General features: G+C 38.9%; 1 protein-coding gene across 2 annotated transcripts in view; it reads left to right on the top strand.

The window, feature by feature from the left end:
* CCDC172 (coiled-coil domain containing 172) overlaps positions 1-20309 on the top strand; it is a 73145-nt gene that overhangs the window by 42583 nt on the left and 10253 nt on the right. For both annotated transcript variants that reach the window (XM_033940120.1, XM_033940121.1), the window contains one exon: positions 6957-7059. In XM_033940120.1, the coding sequence (XP_033796011.1) occupies positions 6957-7059 (103 nt within the window). The remainder of the gene's footprint in view (positions 1-6956; positions 7060-20309) is intronic.

The following is a 20309-nucleotide window of genomic DNA, read 5'->3' on the forward strand; positions in this document are numbered from 1 at the left end:
CTGTCCCCCCCTTGAAGGCCTGTTCCCCCCCCCTTGAAGGTCTGCACCCCCCACAGGCCTGCACCCCCCCGAAGGCCTGTCCCCCCCCCTTGAAGGCCTGCACCCCCTTGAAGGTCTGCACCCCCCCGAAGGCCTGTCCCCCCCTTGAAGGCCTGTCCCACTCCCTTGTAGGCCTGTCCCACCCCCTTGTAGACCTGTCCCCCCCTTGAAGGCCTGCCTGCCCCCCCTTGAAGGCCTGTCCCTCCCCCTTGAAGGTCTGCACACACCCCCGAAGGCCTGTCCCCCCCCTTGAAGGCCTTCCTCCCCCCTTGAAGGCCTGCCTGTCCACCCCTTGAAGGCCTGTCCCCCCTTGAAGGCCTGCCTGCCTGCCTGTCACCCCCCTCCCCCTTGAAAGCCTGCCTGCCTGCCCGCCCGCCCCACCCAGAAGGACCGCTCGCCCCCCTGGCCTCCCCACACCACCTATGAAGCAGCACTACCTATGCTCCCGGCCTTGCCGTTCAGTCCCCCACACCACCCCCGAAGGACCGTTCGCCCCACTGACCTTCCTGCACCACCTATGAAGCAGCCCTAGCGGGACCGCGGCGCAGGAAGCAGCGCCCAAGCAGTTCAGGGATCGCTGACGCTGCGGGCTGCTTCACAGGTGGTGCAGGAAGGTCAGTGGGGCGAGCGGTCCTTCGGGGGGGGGGGGGACTGAACAGCAAGGCCCCTCAGGGCTGGCACCCGGGGCGGACCGCCCCTCCCATCCCCCCCTTGGTACGCCACTGGGTAGAGGTTTCTATTGTAGGCTGACTAAGTAAATGCTGTGTTGCTCATAGGAATTCTATGAGCATCGGAGCATTTACCTCGCCAGCCCATGGTAGAAACCTCTACCGCGGCTTTGTAAAAGCCAGCATAAGGTTTTACTGTGTGTTATTTCTGTGAGGAATGTCAGGTATGTTGTCATGCCTGGTTACAAAACATAAGAACATAAGATTTGCCACTGCTGGGTCAGACCAATGATCCATCATGCCCAGCAGTCCACTAACGCGGCGGCCCTTAGGTCAAAGACTAGTGCCCTATTTGAGTCTAGCCTTACCTGCGTCTGTTCTGTTCAGTAGGAACTTATCAAACCTTTTCTTGAATCCCTGAAGGGTGCTTTCCCCTATAACAGCCTCCGGAAGAGTGTTCCAGATTTCTACCACTCTCTGGGTGAAGAAAAACTTCCTTACATTTGTATGGAATCTTTTCCCTTCTAACTTTAGCGAGTTCCCTCTTGTTCTCTTCACCTTGGAGAGGGTGAACAATCTCTCTTTCTCTACTAAGTCAATTCCCTTCAATATTTTGAATGTTTCGATCATGGCCCAGTTTCTCTAGCCCCTCATTGTACAGCAACTCCCCCAGTCCCTTAACCATTTTTGTCGCTCTTTTCTGAACCCTTTTGAGTAGTACTATGTCTTTTTTTATGTACGGCGACCAGTATTGGATGCAGTATTCCAGGTGGGGCGTACCATGGCATGATAACCTTCTCCTGTTTGTGATCCCCTTCTTAATCATTCCTAGCATTCTGTTTGCCCTTTCCGCTGCCGCCACGCATTGCACGGACGGTTTCATTCACTTGTGTACATGTACTCCTAAGTCTCTTTCCTGGGGGCTCTCTCCAAGTATAGCACCGGACATCCTGTATTCGTGCATATGATTATTGTTTCCGACATGCATCACCTTGCACTTAGCCACGTTGAACCTCATTTGCCATTTTGCGGCTCATTCTTCAAGCGTATTTATGTCTCTTTGTAGTTCTTCGCAATCCTTCTGTGTCCTCACTACTCTGAATAACTTTGTATCGTCTGCAAATTTAATCACCTCGTCGTGCCAATTTCTAGGTCGTTTATAAATATGTTTAAGAGCACAGGCCCGAGTACCGAACCGTGCGGCACTCCACTTGTGATGCTTTTCCAGTCCGAGTATTGTCCATTCACCCCCATTCTATGTTTCCTATCCACCAACCAGTTTTTAATTCACGTGAGTATATTGCTCTTGATTCCATGGCTCGCAATTTTTTGAAGTAGACGTTCATGCTGAACCTTGTCGAAGGCCGCCTGAAAATCTAGATATACGATATCGACTGGGTCACCCTTGTCTATCTGCCCATTTACTCCTTTGAAGAAGTACAGTAAGTTTGTCAAGCAACATCTTCCTTTGCTGAAGCCTTGCTGGCTGGTCCTCATCAGTTTGTGTCCGTCAAGGTAATCGAAGATGCGGTCCTTTATCAGTGCCTCTACCATCTTTCCTGGTACTGAAGTCAGACTCACTGGTCTGTAGTTTCCCGGATCTCCCGTCGAACCTTTCTTGAAGATCAGCGTAACATTTGCCACTTTCCAGTCTTCCGGAATCTTTCCTGATTTGATCAACAGATTGGCTATTTGATTACCCTTGGATGGATGATGGAATAATATTCCTAGGACAAGCAGGCAGCATATTATCACATATGGGTGACATCATCCACAGAACCCGGTACGGAAAATATTAAAGTGTACTGTCACTTTAAAAATATTCAAAGTCTTGAGACTGCCCATACCGTTTATGTGCCGGTGCCTTCCTGCCTGACTTCAGTTTTTGGGACCATCAGTTCTTAGTTTTCCGCAGTGCTAGGAAGCTGTGTTTCTTGGAATCTCTCCAAGTGCGTTGGATTTTTCCCCCCAAATTTTTTGCCTTCCCATTCTGTTTTTTCTTCAGTAATTTTGTTTTCTTCATATTTTCTTTCTTTCTAAAAAAAAATTTCATTGCATTTTTCAATTCGGCCCCTTACTGCTGGTTTTCAGGCTGGGAGCACCAAGCCTTTTTCGGATTGATTTTCACTCGACCTTCTTTCAATCTAGCTGCAGCGGTGTTGCCCTCCATGTCCAGGCCATAAGTGGATTTAAGTAGTGCACCCGATGTAACCGGACATTTCTATCACTAATCCGAACAATTTGTGTATTCAGTGCCTTGGTCCCCAACACTGACCAAATTCTTGCACACACTACTATACAAGAACAGTCCCTTAAAGCTCACCAACTCCAATTTGATAAACTTTTTGGTTTGATATCGGGAACACCATCTATGTCCGCTGCTTCTGTCACCAGTGCGCAGTTTCAATCCTCAATTTGTCTGCAGAGTTTGTTTGATTTATTTATTTATTCACTCATTATGTTTATTTCCCGCTTCATCCAAAGTTCTCAGCAGGTTACGATAAACATGCATAATAAAAAGAAACTAAACATTGACAAGAAATACAAAATTCTGCATCATAGCACAGATTATCTCTCCAGAGGTCTTCTGTTCCATCTACCTCCTCATCAACTAGTCATAATCACCGACGCCTCCCTTTATGCATGGGGAGCTCATTTGAACGAGTTCCAAACTCAAGGCCTTTGGACAGCCCAGGAAAAGAAGCATCACATCAATTTTCTGGAGCTCAGAGCGATGTTTTATGCCCTCAAGGCTTTCCAACATCTTCTCTTTCCTCAAGTTCTACTACTGTGCACAGACAATCAAGTTGCAATGTACTACATCAACAAACAGGGTGGGACAGGCTCTTGCCTTTTGTGTCAAGAAGCCCAGAGGATTTGGTCTTGGGCCACAGATCACCAATTATTCCTGAAAGCTATCTACATTCAGGGAGAGCAGAATTCCTTAGCGGACAATCTCAGCAGAATTCTCCAACCTCACGAGTGGACTCTCGATCCTTTGACTCTACAGTCCATTTTCACTCAATGGGGCACTCCTCAAATAGACCTCTTTGCAGCTCCTCACAATCATCAGCTGCCCCTCTTCTGCTCCAGACTCTACTCTCCTTATCGTCTGGCAGCGGATGCATTTCTCCTCGATTGGTCCAATCTGTTCCTGTATGCTTTCCCTCCTCTGCCTCTCATGTTACGAACCTTGTTCAAGCTCAAGAGGGAACAAGCCACAATGATTCTAATTGCTCCACGGTGGCCCAGACAGCATTGGTTCTCCCTTCTACTTCAACTCAGTTCCAGGGAGCCTATTCTTCTTCCTCTGTTTCCTTCTCTGCTTACACAGCATCAGGAGACCCTTCTGCATCCCAACCTCCAGTCTCTGCACCTGACAGCTTGGTATCTCTCAGGCTGAATTCAACTGATCCTCTTCTGTCTCAGCCTGTTCGTTCTATTCTGGATGCTTCCAGGAAACCGGCCACTCTGCAATGTTACCATCAGAAGTGGACACGATTTTCTTCCTGGTGTCTTCTTCATCATCATGATCCCACTTCCCTTGCAGTGGAGACCTTGTTAGACTATCTTCTTTCTTTGTCTGACTCTGGTCTCAAGTCTACTTCCATCAGAGTCCACCTCAGTGCTATTGCTGCTTTTCACGAGCCAGTTCATGGGAAACTTCTCTCAGCTCATCCTTTGGTTTCCAGATTCATGCGGGGTGTTTTCAATGTGAAACCACCTCTCAAGGCTCCTCCTGTAGTCTGGGATCTCAATGTGGTTCTCTCCGCCTTAATGAAGCCTCCGTTTGAACCTTTGGCTACTGCTTCTTTCAAGTTCCTCACTTGGAAAGTGGTCTTCCTTATTGCTCTTACCTCTGCCAGAAGGGTCAGTGAGCTACATGCACTAGTTGCAGATCCACCTTTTACTGTCTTTCATCATGACAAGGTGGTTCTGCGCACACATCCAAAGTTTCTCCCTAAGGTTGTCTCTGAATTCCATCTCAACCATCTCAATTGTTCTGCCTGTCTTCTTTCCGAAACCTCACTCTCATTCTGGAGAACAGGCTCTGCATACTTTGGACTGTAAGCGGGCTTTAGCTTACTATTTAGACCGTACTAAGCCCCACAGATCATTTCCACAACTTTTTCTGTCCTTTGATCCGAATAAATTGGGACGTCCTGTTTCTAAACGTACGCTGTCGAATTGGCTTGCAGCATGCATTTCATTCTGTTATGCTCAGTCCGGACTGACACTGGAAGGTTCTGTCACGGCCCATAGAATTTGAGCTATGGCAGCATCTGTAGCTTTCCTCCGTTCCACTCCTATTGAGGAAATCTGCAAGGCTGCTACTTGGTCCTCAGTTCATACTTTTACATCTCATTATTGTCTGGATGCATTCTCCAGACGGGATGGACACTTCTGCCAATCTGTTTTACAAAATTTATTTTCCTAATGGCCAACCTTCCCAATGGCCAACCTTCCCTCCATCCTCTTTTTGTTAGCTTGGAGGTCACCCATCAGTCAAGAATACGCTGCCTGCTTGTCCTGGGATAAAGCACAGTTACTTACCGTAACAGGTGTTATCTAGGGACAGCAGGCAGATATTCTTGCGTCCTATCCGCCTCCCCGGGTTGGCTTCTTAGCTGGCTTATCCTAACTGGGGACCGCGTGCCTCCGTCGGGCGGGAAGGCACTTGCACGTGCGCGGTGCGGCCTGCTAGAACTTTCTAAGTTCTTAGAGTGCAATCACTCTAAAATTGTCCGTACCGGGGCTCCATCAGTGCCATCACCCATCAGTCAAGAATATCTGCCTGCTGTCCCTGGATAACACCTGTTACGGTAAGTAACTGTGCTTTTTTTGAGAATGGCCCACCTCTATGTTCAGCATACAGCATTTTAATCGCCCAGACCACCTCTCCTGCTGACACCCCCTCCCCCCGAAACAAATCCGATCGTGGCAGGAGGGATCCCAAGCCATCCTGCTGGAATACCAACCTTCTCCCCCCAATGATTACCAGCAGGAGGGAGCTCAAGCCCTCCTGCCGGAGGTCCAGCGGTGTACCGGGCAGGATTGAGCTTTCCACACTCCTTCCCCCGCACTGAGCCCTTCCCTGAATGGCTGCCACGAGTTCTCGCAGGACTTGTGAGAACTTGTGGCGGCCATTCAGGAAGTGGCTCAGTACCAGACAGGAGCGTGGAAAACTTGCTTATGCCCAGTACACCGCTGGGCCATGAGAACTCATGGCGGCCATTCAGGGAGGGGCTCAGCACATGGCAGGAGCGCAGAAAGCTCACTCCTGCCTGTTACACCACTGGATCAAAAAGGTATGTGGGGGAGGTGGGAGGGAGGTAAATAAAATTGTCAGAGTTGGGACAGGAGATGGGAGGGATTCCTCCTGTCCCAACCCAACAGGTCATATGGCAGGCCTGGTGGAGGCCTGCAGGATATCAGGAGAGAGGGGGGGATAGGGTGAAGGGGCTGGGTGCAGAGGGGGAGGGAGTGAGGGGGCAGGGCACATGAATATTACCCCCCCAGCTTATAATCAAGTCAACCTTTTGTCTTCCTTTTTGGGGGGAAAAAGGGTACCTTGTCTTATACACGGATCGACTTATATTCGAGTGTATATGGTATTTGGATCACAATTTGCATTCTGGACCTTCATTCTATAATATTTGGGATGTGCCGAAAGCAGTGACAAATAGATGTTTTATTATGATAGCAACACATAAAAAGGCAGAATTAAAGCTTTATTATTGGAAACAGACTGAGGCCTTGGAGGCAAAGCATAAAAGAATGGGGCATACCAGGTGTGGAGTGCATTTGTCACTCGAGGTGCTGCACCAGGATAAATTAGCCTTTTGTGTGGTAAAAGTTAAACACTGGAATTATGAATATACTATATAGGTCCACAGGTTGTTAGCAAGTAAATTACATAGCGTTTCTTTTAGAAAGCTGCGGTAGTGATGCTGCTGCTAAAAATGTACTGAAGTCCATTCAGTTCTATGGGTTTCGGTGCATTTACCACAGCTTTGTAAAAGGGACCCATAGAGTTCAAATGACACAGTTAGTGGGTAAAATTAAAGATAAATCTGGGCACCTATGTGATAGTCCTCTCAAACATGAAAATAGGTGCCTCTTTATAGTAAATTGTCCTCAAATTGCCTGGTCTTATTCAAAGACTGTGTTATGTGAAAATATAAAAATTGTACTTTTATATTTTCTAGTTTTACCTTCTTGTAAGTAATATGACTGTTCTATATTCAGATATTGAAGAAAATGTAAACAAAGCTATAAATACCACAAAAGCTTTGGAAGCAGAAAAAGATGCACTTATTCAAAAACCACAACTGGATCCAGAGTGTTTAAGGTAAAAATACGATTCTATATTTACAGTATTTTCTTTTTAATTTTTTATGTATAGAATTCAGAATTTTACAAAGGCAAAATATATTTTACATTAAAAGTCTTGCTTTGTAAAGAAATTTTTATCCAAGGACAAGCAAGCAGTATGCTCACATGTGGGTGACATCATCCACAGAACCCAGCATAGACAGTCAAAAAGTGTACTATCATTTTAAAACTTTAAGACTGCCTATACCGCACGTGTACTGGTGTCTTCTCGCCTGATGTCGGCTTGTGGGGCCATCAGTTCTCTGTTTTCCGCGGAGCAGAGAAGCTGTTTCGAGTTTCTCTAAGCGCGTCAAATATTTGATAATTTTGTGACTTCCCATTCCAGTACTTTTGGCTTAATCATATTTTCTTCTTTTCTCCTTTTGTGTAAAAGATTTTCATTTTTGTCCTTTTCATTTTCGGGTTTTTGGGCTTTTTTCAGCCTGTTTTTGGTTTTTTGGGGGAGGATTCCCAGCTACTTGACCTCTCCGGACCATAGAGTCCTTTGACTTTGTATTGTTGGTTTTTCCTCCAAGGCTCCTAGTGGCTTCTAGCAGTGCATTCAGTACCACAGGACCATTTCAGGTACAGACCCACATAGTGTGTGTCTAGTGCAGAAGAGGTTGCTTTTTTTTTTTTTTTTTTGTAAATCTTTATTCATTTTTGCAACTTACAACAAGTGTATCAATAAATGACATTTGAAATTGAATACAATTGAAATTGAATAAGAGGTTGCTTAACAAGAAGTTGCAATACAAAAAACTTCTGGTCAACTTCGCATACATCAACAATAGCTGGAGATTACGATGCCAATGCTCAACATCCAGCAACTCCAGCATCGACACCAGTGGCATCAGTGACCCATTACACCTCTGCATCGTTGGTGCTATCTCCCTCGGTAACCTTGTAGAAAGGCTAAGAAGCACTAACATCTCTCCTCCCTTTCCAGGCAGGCTTCAGCATTGTCTCAGGCTTCTTCTCCATCGACGCATTCAAAGCGTTGACATCCTGCATCTGGATCACTATCCCAGAAACTGGCGTCACCTCTGTGGTTACCAAGGCCTTGACACCCAACACGCCTCCTGTACCCTTGACATCATTGGTACTGGCACCATCTCTGCAGGATTAGCTCAGGGAGCTATGCAGAAAGAGCTAGCTGGGATGCTATAGTCACACTCAGTGCAAGTACCTACTTTGGTGCACCCAGCCTCAGCCCAGTCTGAGCAACAATCTACATCGAAGGACCAATCTCGGACTCCCAAGTGTTGAGAGTCCCATATGAGGGAACACACTTCTTCATTGCGCTCTCAATGCATTCTCATTGATGGTCTACTCAACGATCACCTCAATGCTCTTCTCCACGATTACCTTAATGCTCTCCTTGACTATCCCCTCAACGCTCTCAATGCATCCTGACCCTCAACATTCCCAACCTATAAGACCTGATAGTTGAGACCTACGATTCAGACTTTCCCCAACGATCAGATCCTGACTACTCAGACCTCTCTACAGAGGAATCTTATTGCATACCATCAAATCCTTTTCTACCACCTCCTTGCAGAAGACCCCCACCAGAAAGAATGTCTTTTACAGACAAATGGGCCAGGCTCTTCCTATAACTATGGAATCTGAGACAGAGCTTAGAGTAGAATTAATGGACACATTACATTATGAAGAGTGGCCAAGAGATTGCATAAAAGTATCTTTGCATAATTTACTGAAAGAGGCATTATTCAAAAACTGGGAAGCACCTCTCACTCTCCGAGTAGCTTTATACAAGCTTGATACTCTATATAGGATCCAATCTTGCTCAGTTTGACAGACCCCAATTGCAACATCTGTCCTTGGTGGTAGAGTCAGCATTAAAAAAGGTGCACAGCTCCAGGATTTACGCAAGCAATCCACCTGAAAAAGAAGGTAAGAAACTCAACAAGTTTGGTTGCAGAGTGTTCCAAAGCTCCATGCTAACTAGTAGGATTTTAAATTACAACTTTTATATGAAGTCTCTTATTCAAAAGCCATCTCTATGAACAATATATTCCTTCAGAACATCTTAATTCCTGTCAACATGTCTCCATGGTGCATTCTACTTTTATCGCATTTGATATTATTTCTTGTACCTCAGTAGTGTCCATTGCCATGTGCAGACAAACATGGCTCAGAATCTCCAACTTTGATGCTAATGTACAGGATTGTCATTTCAATATTCCCTGCATTGGAGATGATTTATTTGGTGATCGCATAAATTTAAAAACCGTGAGGATTGTATGACCACTTTATCATCTTCCAAGTCCACTCAGACTCAACCCTCAAGAAAATACACTTCTAGATGTCCCATTTACTACTTCAGACGTAGATATACTCAGCCTTCCTCATCCTTTGGGACTCCCACTCAAAGGTACCCTAGACAACAAAAAATACAAAAGTCTCAGTCGCAGCCTCAATCTAAACAGCAGCTAGAGAGCATTGTCAATGTTCCATAACCCTTACCTCAGACTCTTTCCTTTGGAGGTCAGCTCACCACCTTTATTCACCAACGGTCACTAATAGTATCAGATTGCTGGGTCCTTCAAGTGGTGAGCCAGATCTGTGCCCTGCATTTACATGCAAATCCTCCAAATCATCCTTCAAGGAAGTTGAGTATCAACTCCCATCAGAAGACCCTCCTTCACCAAGAGCTCTCAACCCTCCTCCAACTAAGACCTAGATTCTTTAAATAGGCTGCTATCACAGCCGTTATAGTAGTGATTTAAAAAAGTGAGTCATTCTCCAAAAATCGCTCATGCAAATGAGGTTGGCGGAGAGTAGCAAAGATTCACTAAATTTTCAAGTGCCCATTGCCTCTCCGCAACTTGAGCCCCCTTCTACCATTCCGTAAGCTTCTGAAGACTTGGCTCTTCTCCAAAACGTAACCCGTCCCCTCCCTATTATTATCACACCTAACCTCTCTCTTACTTACTTTTATAAACCCACTGGAGTTCCGTTGCTTCCTAACCATGTAAACCGTGTCGAGCTCCACCTGTTGGAGATGATGCGGTATATAAACCCAAGATTTAGATTAGATTAGTGATAGTGATGGGAACATGTGCAGAATAAAGGTAAAAAATTTAAAAAATCAACAAAAGGGGGGCGTGGCTTGGTCGCGCATGAAGAAGGTCAGTTAATGAGTGAGCTCCGTATCGCCAGTGTTTGAAAGTAAAACAAGTTGGATGAAAATTTATTAACTTTGTGGTTTAAACTGAAGATAAAGTTGTGTAATGGCTTCGGGGAAGCAAAACAAGAATGAATCATCGTTTGCTACTTCCGGAAGTGTGAAGAGAGCAAAACCTGAACCGGAGTCTTCAAAAAATGGCAATAACGAAGTCATGAAAGAACTGAGAGAAATTAAAGAGATTGCGTTGGGCACAGCCAAGAAAGTTAACGATTTGACAGATGAAGTTTTCACTCTGAACAAGAGAATGGATCTGTTGGAAATCAATTCAAATAATATGGAAAAAAGAATGGATATAGTGGAAACAGAATTACTTCATAATAAAACTGACCACAAGAAAATTGAGATATTTACCCGTGATTTGGAAGATTGTTTAAACAGAGAGAGGAGGAACAATTTAAGACTATTAGGATTACCGGAAGGGGTGGAGAAAGAAAATGTGGTCTGTTTCCTGGAGAATTTATTACCCAAAATACTACCTATAAAATCAAAGTTCCCTCTTGAAATTGAGAGGGCGCACAGGATTCCTGTAAGGAGATCTGATAAGAAAATGGGTCCTCGGCCATTAATTTTTAAAATGCTGAGACATCAGCAGGTCATGGAGATCTTTCAGTTAGCTAAGCAAAATAAAAAATTGAAATATCAAGATGCGCGTATTCATCTAGTTCCAGTCTTTGCCAAAAACATGGCAAGCAAAAGAAAAAGTTTTTTGGATCTTAGACCCCAGTTGAGAGTGATGGGGGCTAAATATGGGTTACTATACCCGGCTCTTATGAAGATAACATTTGAAAATAAAACAATCACATTTGATGATCCAATGGAACTACAAAGATTTATACAGCAGCAGGAACAGCCAATGTCTACATAATTCCTGTCATTGGTATGAAGAAAGGAGTAGGGGGAAAATGGATTTTATTTATACTGCTAGGCGTCTGTTCTGTTGAAAATTTATGCTTGGAATCTCTTTACAAAAGTTTGAATATACAAATTATAAATAAAGTACTGTAATAGTAAGTACCTAAAGGAAAACGGAAAAGAATGTCTATAGATTCAAATTAACTTAAATGAGTCAACGGTCCCTGCAAGGAATTCATCAGACTAAGTATAGGCATTCTAAATTGAGTCAATGCAATTCTAGTACTGCGGTTAAAGCTTTTTGTGCATGATTTGAAACAGGAATTATACTGATAATATGTTTCTCTGTCTAACAATTACCCATTTGCTCTACAGTTCCTGATTTTGAGATATGAAATTTTCTCTGTTATCACTTCTTTGAAATGTTAGCAAGGGTAGCTGAATGAATTTGCCTTCCTGTCATTATATTTCGAGATCTGGAGATATGGATGGTCTCATGCCTGAATATTTCATCCGAAAAGGAACGCTGAATTACCTTGGCCTGTCTCCTTGCAAGAGTATAAGTTTAATAAGGCTTTGACTTGGTAATGGAGGATTCCTGATGTCCTGTTTGTTACAACAGATGAACCGTCGGAACTCAGTAATGGCTTACGAGAACTATTACAGATGGATTTGAAGAAAGCACAGAACTATTAATTATTACAGTGACTAAGCAATTTGAAAAGTATTGTTTTAAGTTTTTAATTAATATAGATGGCGATGTGTACATGAAGGAAGGCAGATGGAGAAAATACCCAAGGATGTTGGATTTCTGGAACTTGAATTTCGATCGCTGTGTTTCAAAACTATGCAAATACAGAATGGATATCAATTTGGATTCTTTTTATAATATCCTGGATGACACGTTGCATGACATGCGATTCGAGAGAAGGTGGATTTATTCTAAATGTTAGATGTTGGATAACGGAGATCGGATGTAGTGAAACATTATAAAGCTTGATAGATAGAGAGTACATAATAGCTAAGTATTATTATAGTGGTATATTCCTGTGGTAAAAGAGATTGTTTGGAAATCGATGAAGATCCTTTGCATATAGGAGTCTTAAAATTTATAAATATATATTTGAATGATATCTTATGAAAATTATTATAAGTATGGATGCTCTTCGAATATTGTTTATTTATGTCTTAAGTCTTAGAGGAAACATGATTGATTTTAAATGTGCTCATGTTTTCTAATGGTGCTCCTCATTAGATTCTTAGTAATAGAAATTAATTTAATGAAATATTCGTTAGAAGAATTAAATTATAATGCATTAATTAAGAGATGAATATTGTGATTTTGGTTCATTGAGATTTCTGTTAATTTAAAATAAAATTGAATATATAATTTCAAAAAGTTGTTAATTGGCTTGTTTTAATAAGATATCGATTTAAATATCATAATATGGAATAAGAAGGACTTATTTTAAGCGTTTAAGCAGGTTTTAGACTGATTCATTGATTAATTAGAGATTTGAGGATTTTGGATGAGATAATATAGAGGTAAGAAATCTCATAAAAATTGTAATAAATTAATATGTAGAAAAATAACAATATGAGCTAATTAATATGATACAATAATAAGAGGGGAAAATTAATAGATATATGAAATTATAGGAATATTGGAAATAAGACTACTATGTTTAGTAATGGGTTACAGAATATTTCATAGGAATAGTTTGGAATGATACTAAGATAAAGCAAACATAATATTAAAACATTAATTAAATGTCTTCTTATATATATTGATTTAAGACATTAATCTAATATTTTATACAGATACATACAGTTTTGTTTTGATAGATAACGATTGTATAATTTATGAACTAGTTTCAAATTAAGGGAGGAATTAGCATAAATTATCATAAGTGTATTTCATGTAACTTATTTTCTTTTTTTTTTTTAATTATTTTCAACTTAAATTTCAAGTATTACACTTGTACAGAAAGCAAGAATAGAATAGATATCAAATACAATAGTAATATAATTCCTAAGTTAACAATTATACTATTTATGCTCAAGTCCACAAATTAAGATCCAAGAATTAAAGAAAATTGGCGAAATTATAAGGAAAAGCAGTAATAATATTAAGAAACTGAGAGCTATAGCACTGAGATGGGGTCACAATATCCAAATTATAGGGCTCAAAGATTATTAACATTCAGACGAGACATAGCCACGAAATTTGTCAGTTGTGATGGTTCAAAAAACACATATTTAAGAGTACAGTAATACACAATACATTTACACGGGTGTCTCAAATATGTAACTTATTTTCAAGATAAGATTTAAAAGTCTGTCGGGAGTTTTTTATTGACTGTGTTACCAAGTTTTCACTGTTAATAAGGAAATGGGGAGGGAAGGGGGAAAGGGTGAGGTGGGGAGGAATAGGGAGGGGAAAATATATTTGCAAAATTTTAAAGTATTGGAAATGGTGTCTGTTCATTTTAAATTATTTAAATTTGATTATTATTTAATAGTATGGATATTTAATAATTTGAATTGATAATGGAGTTTAAAATTTTCTCATTAAATGTTAATGGCCTCAATCACCAAATAAAAAAGAAAAAAATACTTGCCTTTTTGAAATAACAAAACGCTGACATATACTATATACAGGAGACTTACCTAACAGCGATAGAGTCACAAAAGTTGGAAGGAGGTTGGGTGAAAAAGTGCCTTTTTGCCCCTGCAATTGGGAAGAAAGCTGGGGTTACCATACTAATAAATAAAAAATGTTCAGCTAATTTTCAATTTATTGATTCTGATCCCTTGGGTGGATGGATACATGTGAAAATGAGCATGGGAAACAATACCCTGGAATTGTTTAATGTATATGCCCCAAATACGAATCAAATTGAATTTTTTAAAAAATTACAACAATTGATACACCCACTGGCTGCTTCTAATCTAGTAGTGGCTGGAGATTTTAATGCTGTCATGGATCCATTAATGGATAAAAAACCAAGTAAAGTAATGAAGTCATTAGGATTAGATAATTTGGCACAGTCTTGTGATTTGAAAGATATATGGCGAATACTTCATTTTGATGATCAGGAATTTTCTTTTTGTTCGCAAGTTCACAAATCCTTTTCAAGAATAGATTATATTTTGGTCTCAAATCAAATGGTACAACAAGTTACAAAAGCTTCCATTGTTCTTATCATTTTGTCTGATCATGGAGGTGTATGGATTGAATCTAAGCTTGATGAGAAAGATTGTGGTAGGTCTATATGGAGATTTGATAATACATTGATTGCGGATTCGACTTTCCTTGAAGAATTTAAATTAAAAATGGTTTAATTTTTTCAAATTAACACTTCAGAAGAAATTAACATAGAAACACTATGTGATGCATTTAAGGCTACCATGAGAGGAAATATTATATCATACTTGGCATATATTAGAAAACAACTTAAAAAACAATTTTTGGATTTAGAAAAGGAAATTAAACAATTGGAAGCTAAATTAGTTGATAAATGGGAACAATGTACCCTACAGGCTTTATTAAAAGCAAAGGGTAAATATAATAAGATATCTTCAAAGTTGGTAAGGAAAGATTTGTTTTCCCATCAAACTCTGTATTATGGAAACTCAAATAAGGTGGGAAGATTATTGGCAAATTATCTTAAAGCAAAGAAAAGAAGGACAAAAATTATTGCAATAAAGGATGAGAAAGGAGTTACACATACTCAAATTGGAAATATTTTAAATCAATTTCTAAATTTTTATAAAGACCTATATTCTTCTGAGCCTTATGAAGATAGGAAAAAAGATGGTTTAGAATTTTTGAATCTAATTATTGGACCGAAGGTTCCTAAACATATAAAAAGAAGTTTGGAGGAGACTATATCACTAAAAGAATTAGAAACAGCGTTGAAATCTCTTAGAGTTGGATCCGCTCCAGATGGTGATGGTTTCACAGTAGAGTTTTATAAATCATTTCAAATTACCCTATTACCTCATTTATTAAATTTATATCAGTCACAACTAACTAAAGGTTGCATTACTGGTACTATGGCAGAATCATTAACAATTGTTTTGCCAAAGCCAAACAGAGAGCCCACCTTGGTTTCAAACTACAGGCCTATCTCACTAATCAATGTTAATGGATAACTTTTAGCCAAGGCATTGGCTTTACGCTTAGCTAAGGCTCTCCCTTTTATTACTGATATGCATCAAACGGGATTTGTTGCCAAGAGACATTCCTCTAATAATACCAGATTGGCTTTTCATATGTTAAATTTAACAAAAGCCTTAAAAGATCCGGCTTTCTCTATCTTTTTAGATGCAGAAAAAGCCTTTGATCGGGTTGAGTGGACTTTCATGTATCAAGCATTAGATTGGTTTGGTATAGGTTCAGGATTTATACAAATGATTCAGACATTGTATAGCTCCCCTGCTGCAAGATTGTATATTAACAATAATTTATCAGAGCGTTTTAATTTGCAGAGGGGGGTTAGATAAGGCTGTCCCTTTGCTTTTTGATATTGTATTTTCCTTAGATGAATATATGTACACATTGGGGGGTGGGAGGGAGTTTTTCTTGAAATTTCACTAAATTATGTGTTTATATTATATTTATGATATAATTGATTATAATATTTGAAAGAAGGTGGGTGGGTTGGGATATAATTTTTATGTTTGTATAATTATATGAGAATTACAAGTGTTATTGTTGTTACTAATGATATATTCATGTACGCTTGCTATAAGTTTTCAAAATGAATAAAGAATATTAAAAAAAAAAAAGAACCCCTTGTTATTAGCCATTCAACAAGCAAAGGGGATACAGGGTATTCCTCGCACAGATTGGGAATATAAAGTCTCTGCATATGCAAATGATATACTGCTTTATTTGAGAAATCCAGAAATTACCATTCCAAGCTTGCTAGAGTTGATAGAGAAATTTGGAAAATTTTCAGGGTATAAGATAAATTGGAGCAAGTTAGAAATTCTTCCACTTAATGTGCATTGTACTAAAGGCTTATTTGATTCATTCTCATTTATATGAAAGGAAGATGGATTAAAGTATTTAGGTATTAGGATAAAAAATACACTGGAAAACACAATGAAAGAGAATGAAAATTTTTTTATTAAAAAAAGTAACAGAAATGTGTAAGCAATGGAATCTTTTACATCTTTCTTGGTGAGGGAGAGTCCAAACTATTAAAATGATGATATTGCTTGTCGTTTGTTATCAAATGAGTATGATACCAGGTTGTTTTTTTTAAGGGTCCTTTTATAAAATGTTAAATGGTATTCTTACAAAATTTGTTTGGCTGGGTAAAATGCCTAGAATTGCTTTAGTATCTTTACAAAAGCCAATTGTGGAGGATGGGGTAAATTTTCCAAACTTCTATAGGTATCAAGCCTATTTTTAAGCCAGGGTATGTATTGGGTCCTCCCAGAGCTCATGGAAAACACCCCCAGATTGGTTGTATTTGGAATGGTGACTCATGTTTCCTTTACATTTATCTCATGTTCTCAGTGTAAAGTTGCCTAGAATATATAAAGAGAACAGAATATTGATGGATACATGGAAAACATTGCGTTATTTCAGTAATTTAACACCTAACCCAATACATAAATCAACAAATCAATCTTTATGGCTAAACTCCAAGATTCAAATTGGTGGATTTAAAATCGTATGGAAGCATTGGATTATTGCAGGTATACGGATTTTAGATGATGTTATTTTAAATGGTAAACTGCTTGATTTTTCACAGTTGCAACATAAATATGATCTTAACAAATCACAAAGTTTTAAATGGGTTGCAGCTGAAGCAGGCTATTCAGGAGGGGTTCCCTGAATAGAAAAATCTCAATAATCAGTATAGTCTGGAGTTCTTATGCTTTCAGGCAGATTTCTTGGGACACCAAGTCGTACAGTGGTATAAATTGATATCTGGATATATGAATAAAAAACCAAAGACTGGTCTTAGAGACATTTGGAGCATTGAGATTAAGCATCAAATTTATGCATCTCAATGGCCACGAATTTGGTCTTGGAGAATGAGATGTACAGTGTCTGCATCTATGAGACAAACTTGGTTCTTTTTGTTGCACAGAGCATTTTGGACCCCGGTTAGATTACAAAAGTTGGATAGCTCTAAATCTAATAGGTGCTGGCATTGTAATCTGGAAGCAGGGACTTTGGATTATTTAATATTCTATTGTCCCTGTATCATGGCGTTTTGGAAATCAATTTGGTCTCAAATTAATTGTTTATTAGAGAATCATGTAGCATTAGCATATGATACAATTCTATTCGGTACTTCAATGAGAATAAAAAGTCAAATTTCATCAAGAAATAATAAACTTTTATTAATTATGTTAAATTTCCTTAAAAAGCAACAAGCGGATGTATATTTCATCCAAGAGACCCATCTGTCCACAATAGAATCTAGAAAGCTGGAAGGGGGATGGATTTCAAAAGTATTTTTTGCTCCAGCAAATGGGAAAAAGGCTGGAGTGGCCATTTTAATTAATAAAAAATGTACAGCTGATTTTAAGATGGTAGAAATGGATCCATTAGGAAGGTGGGTGCATATTGAAATGAGCATGGAAAATAATACCCTGGACTTATTTAACATCTACGCTCCTAATACGAATCAGATGGAGTTTTTTAAGAACCTACTACAAATTTTAATGCCACTGGCTGCTTCTAATTTAGTGGTGGCTGGAGATTTCAATGCTGTAATGGATTCAATTATGGATAAAAATCCAAGTAGAGTTATGAAATAATTAGGGCTAGATAATTTGGTAAAATCTTGTGATTTAATAGATATATGGCGTATTCTTCATTTTAATGATCGGGAATTCTCTTTTTGTTCACAGGTCCATAATTCTTTTTCAAGAATTGATTATATTTTTGTTTCAAATAATTTAGCGAAAAATGTAATAAAAGCTATTATAGATCCTATTCTCTTATCTGATCATGGTGCTGTATGGATTGAGTTAAAGGATGGTGAAAAGGATTATTCTAAGCCGGTTTGGAGATTTGATAATTCTTTGGTAGTAGATTCAAATTTTACTGAAGATTTTAAAATAAAAATGATTGATTTCTTCCAAATTAATGATACTAATGATATAAATATGGAAGTATTATGGGATGCGTTTAAAGCAACCATGAGAGGTAATATTATCTCATATTCAGCATACGTTAGGAAAAAGTTTACGAAACAATTTGTTGATTTGGAAAAGGAAATTAAAATATTAGAAAGTAATTTAATTAATAGATGGGAGTGGAATACTTTACAATTATTATTAAAAGCAAAAGTTAAATATAATGAGTTATCCTCTAAATTTGTAAGGAATGATTTATTTTCTCAACAAACTCAATACTATGGAAATTCAAATAAGGCAGGTAGGATGCTAGCAAATTATCTTAAAGCAAGGAAAAGAAGAACAAAAATTGTTGTAATAAAAGATAAAAATGGAAAATCACATAATAAAATTGATCAGATTCTAAAACAATTTTTTAGTTTTTATAAAGACTTGTATTCTTCTGAATCTTACAGAGATAGAGAAAAGGATGGATTGGAATTTTTAAGTTCACTTAAGGGGCCTCAAATTCCTGAACATATAAAAGGAAGTTTAGAAGAACCTATATCTTTAAAAGAGTTAGAAACAGCATTGAAGTCTCTTAGAGTTGGATCCGCTCCAGGTGGTGATGGATACACGGTAGAGTTCTATAAATTATTTCAAAATACTTTGTTACCCTATTTGTTAAAATTATATCAATACCAACTGAATAAAAGTTGTATATCAGGTACTATGGCAGATTCATTAATTATTGTCTTACCAAAACCAAACAAAGATCATACTTTGGTATCAAACTACAGGCCTATTTCATTAATTAATGTAGATGGTAAACTTTTAGCCAAAGTTTTGGCATTAAGATTGGCCAAAGCTCTCCCTTTTATTATTGATACTCACCAAACAGGATTCGTTGCAAGAAGACATTCTTCCAATAATACCAGACTGGCTTTTCATACTTTAAATTTAACAAAAGATATTCAGGATCCGGCATTCTTAATTTCTTTGGATGCAGAAAAAGCCTTTGACAGAGTTGAATGGTCTTTTATGTATCAAGCATTAGAATGGTTTGGTATAGGGACTGGTTTTATTCAAATGATTCAGACATTGTATAGCTCCCCTGGTGCTGGGCTATATATTAATAATAATTTATCAGATAGATTTAGTTTACAAAGGGGGGTTAGACAAGGTTGTCCTTTGTCTCCTTTGCTTTTTGATGTTGTTCTGGAACCCTTGTTGATAGCTATTAATCAGGCAAAGGAGATACAAGGAATTCCGTTTTCAAGTTGGGAATATAAGCTCTCCGCTTATGCGGATGATATTCTGCTTTATTTGAGGAAACCAGAGACTACTATTCCATGTTTGCTTGAATTGATTGAAAAATTTGGAAAGTTTTCTGGGTACAAGATTAATTGGAGCAAATCGGAAGTGCTACCACTTAATGTACATTGTACCAAAGGATTATTTGATTCATTTACATTTGTTTGGAAAGAAGATGGATTAAAATATTTAGGAATCAATATCAAAAGTAATATTGAAGATACAGTAAAGGAAAATGAAAAACTTTTATTAAAGAAAGTAACGGAAATGTGTGAGCAATGGAATCCTTTATATTTATCTTGGTGGGGGAGAGTTCAAACAATTAAAATGATGATATTGCCTGTGGTTTGTTATCAAATGAGTATGATACCAGTTTTTTTTCAGGGGTCATTTTATAAAAAGTTGAATGGTATTATTACAAAATTTGTTTGGTTGGGGAAAAGACCTAGAATTGCTTTAGTAAAGTTACAGAAAACAATTGTGGAAGGGGGGGTAAATTTTCCAAATTTTTATAGGTACCATCAAGCCTATATTTTAAGACAGGGTATGTATTGGGTCCTTCCAGAGCTCATGGAGAATGTCCCAGACTGGTTGTATTTGGAATGGCGACTCATGTTTCCTATACATTTGGATCATCTTTTGAGTATACCAATGCCTAATAGATACAAAGGGAATAGAATTTTGATTGATACTTGGAAGACTTTGAGATATGTTACTAAATTATCACCTATTCCAATTTTTAAATCATTAAATCAATC

The sequence above is a fragment of the Geotrypetes seraphini genome, chromosome 4, assembly GCF_902459505.1.
Source record: "Geotrypetes seraphini chromosome 4, aGeoSer1.1, whole genome shotgun sequence".
Lineage (NCBI taxonomy): Eukaryota > Metazoa > Chordata > Amphibia > Gymnophiona > Dermophiidae > Geotrypetes > Geotrypetes seraphini.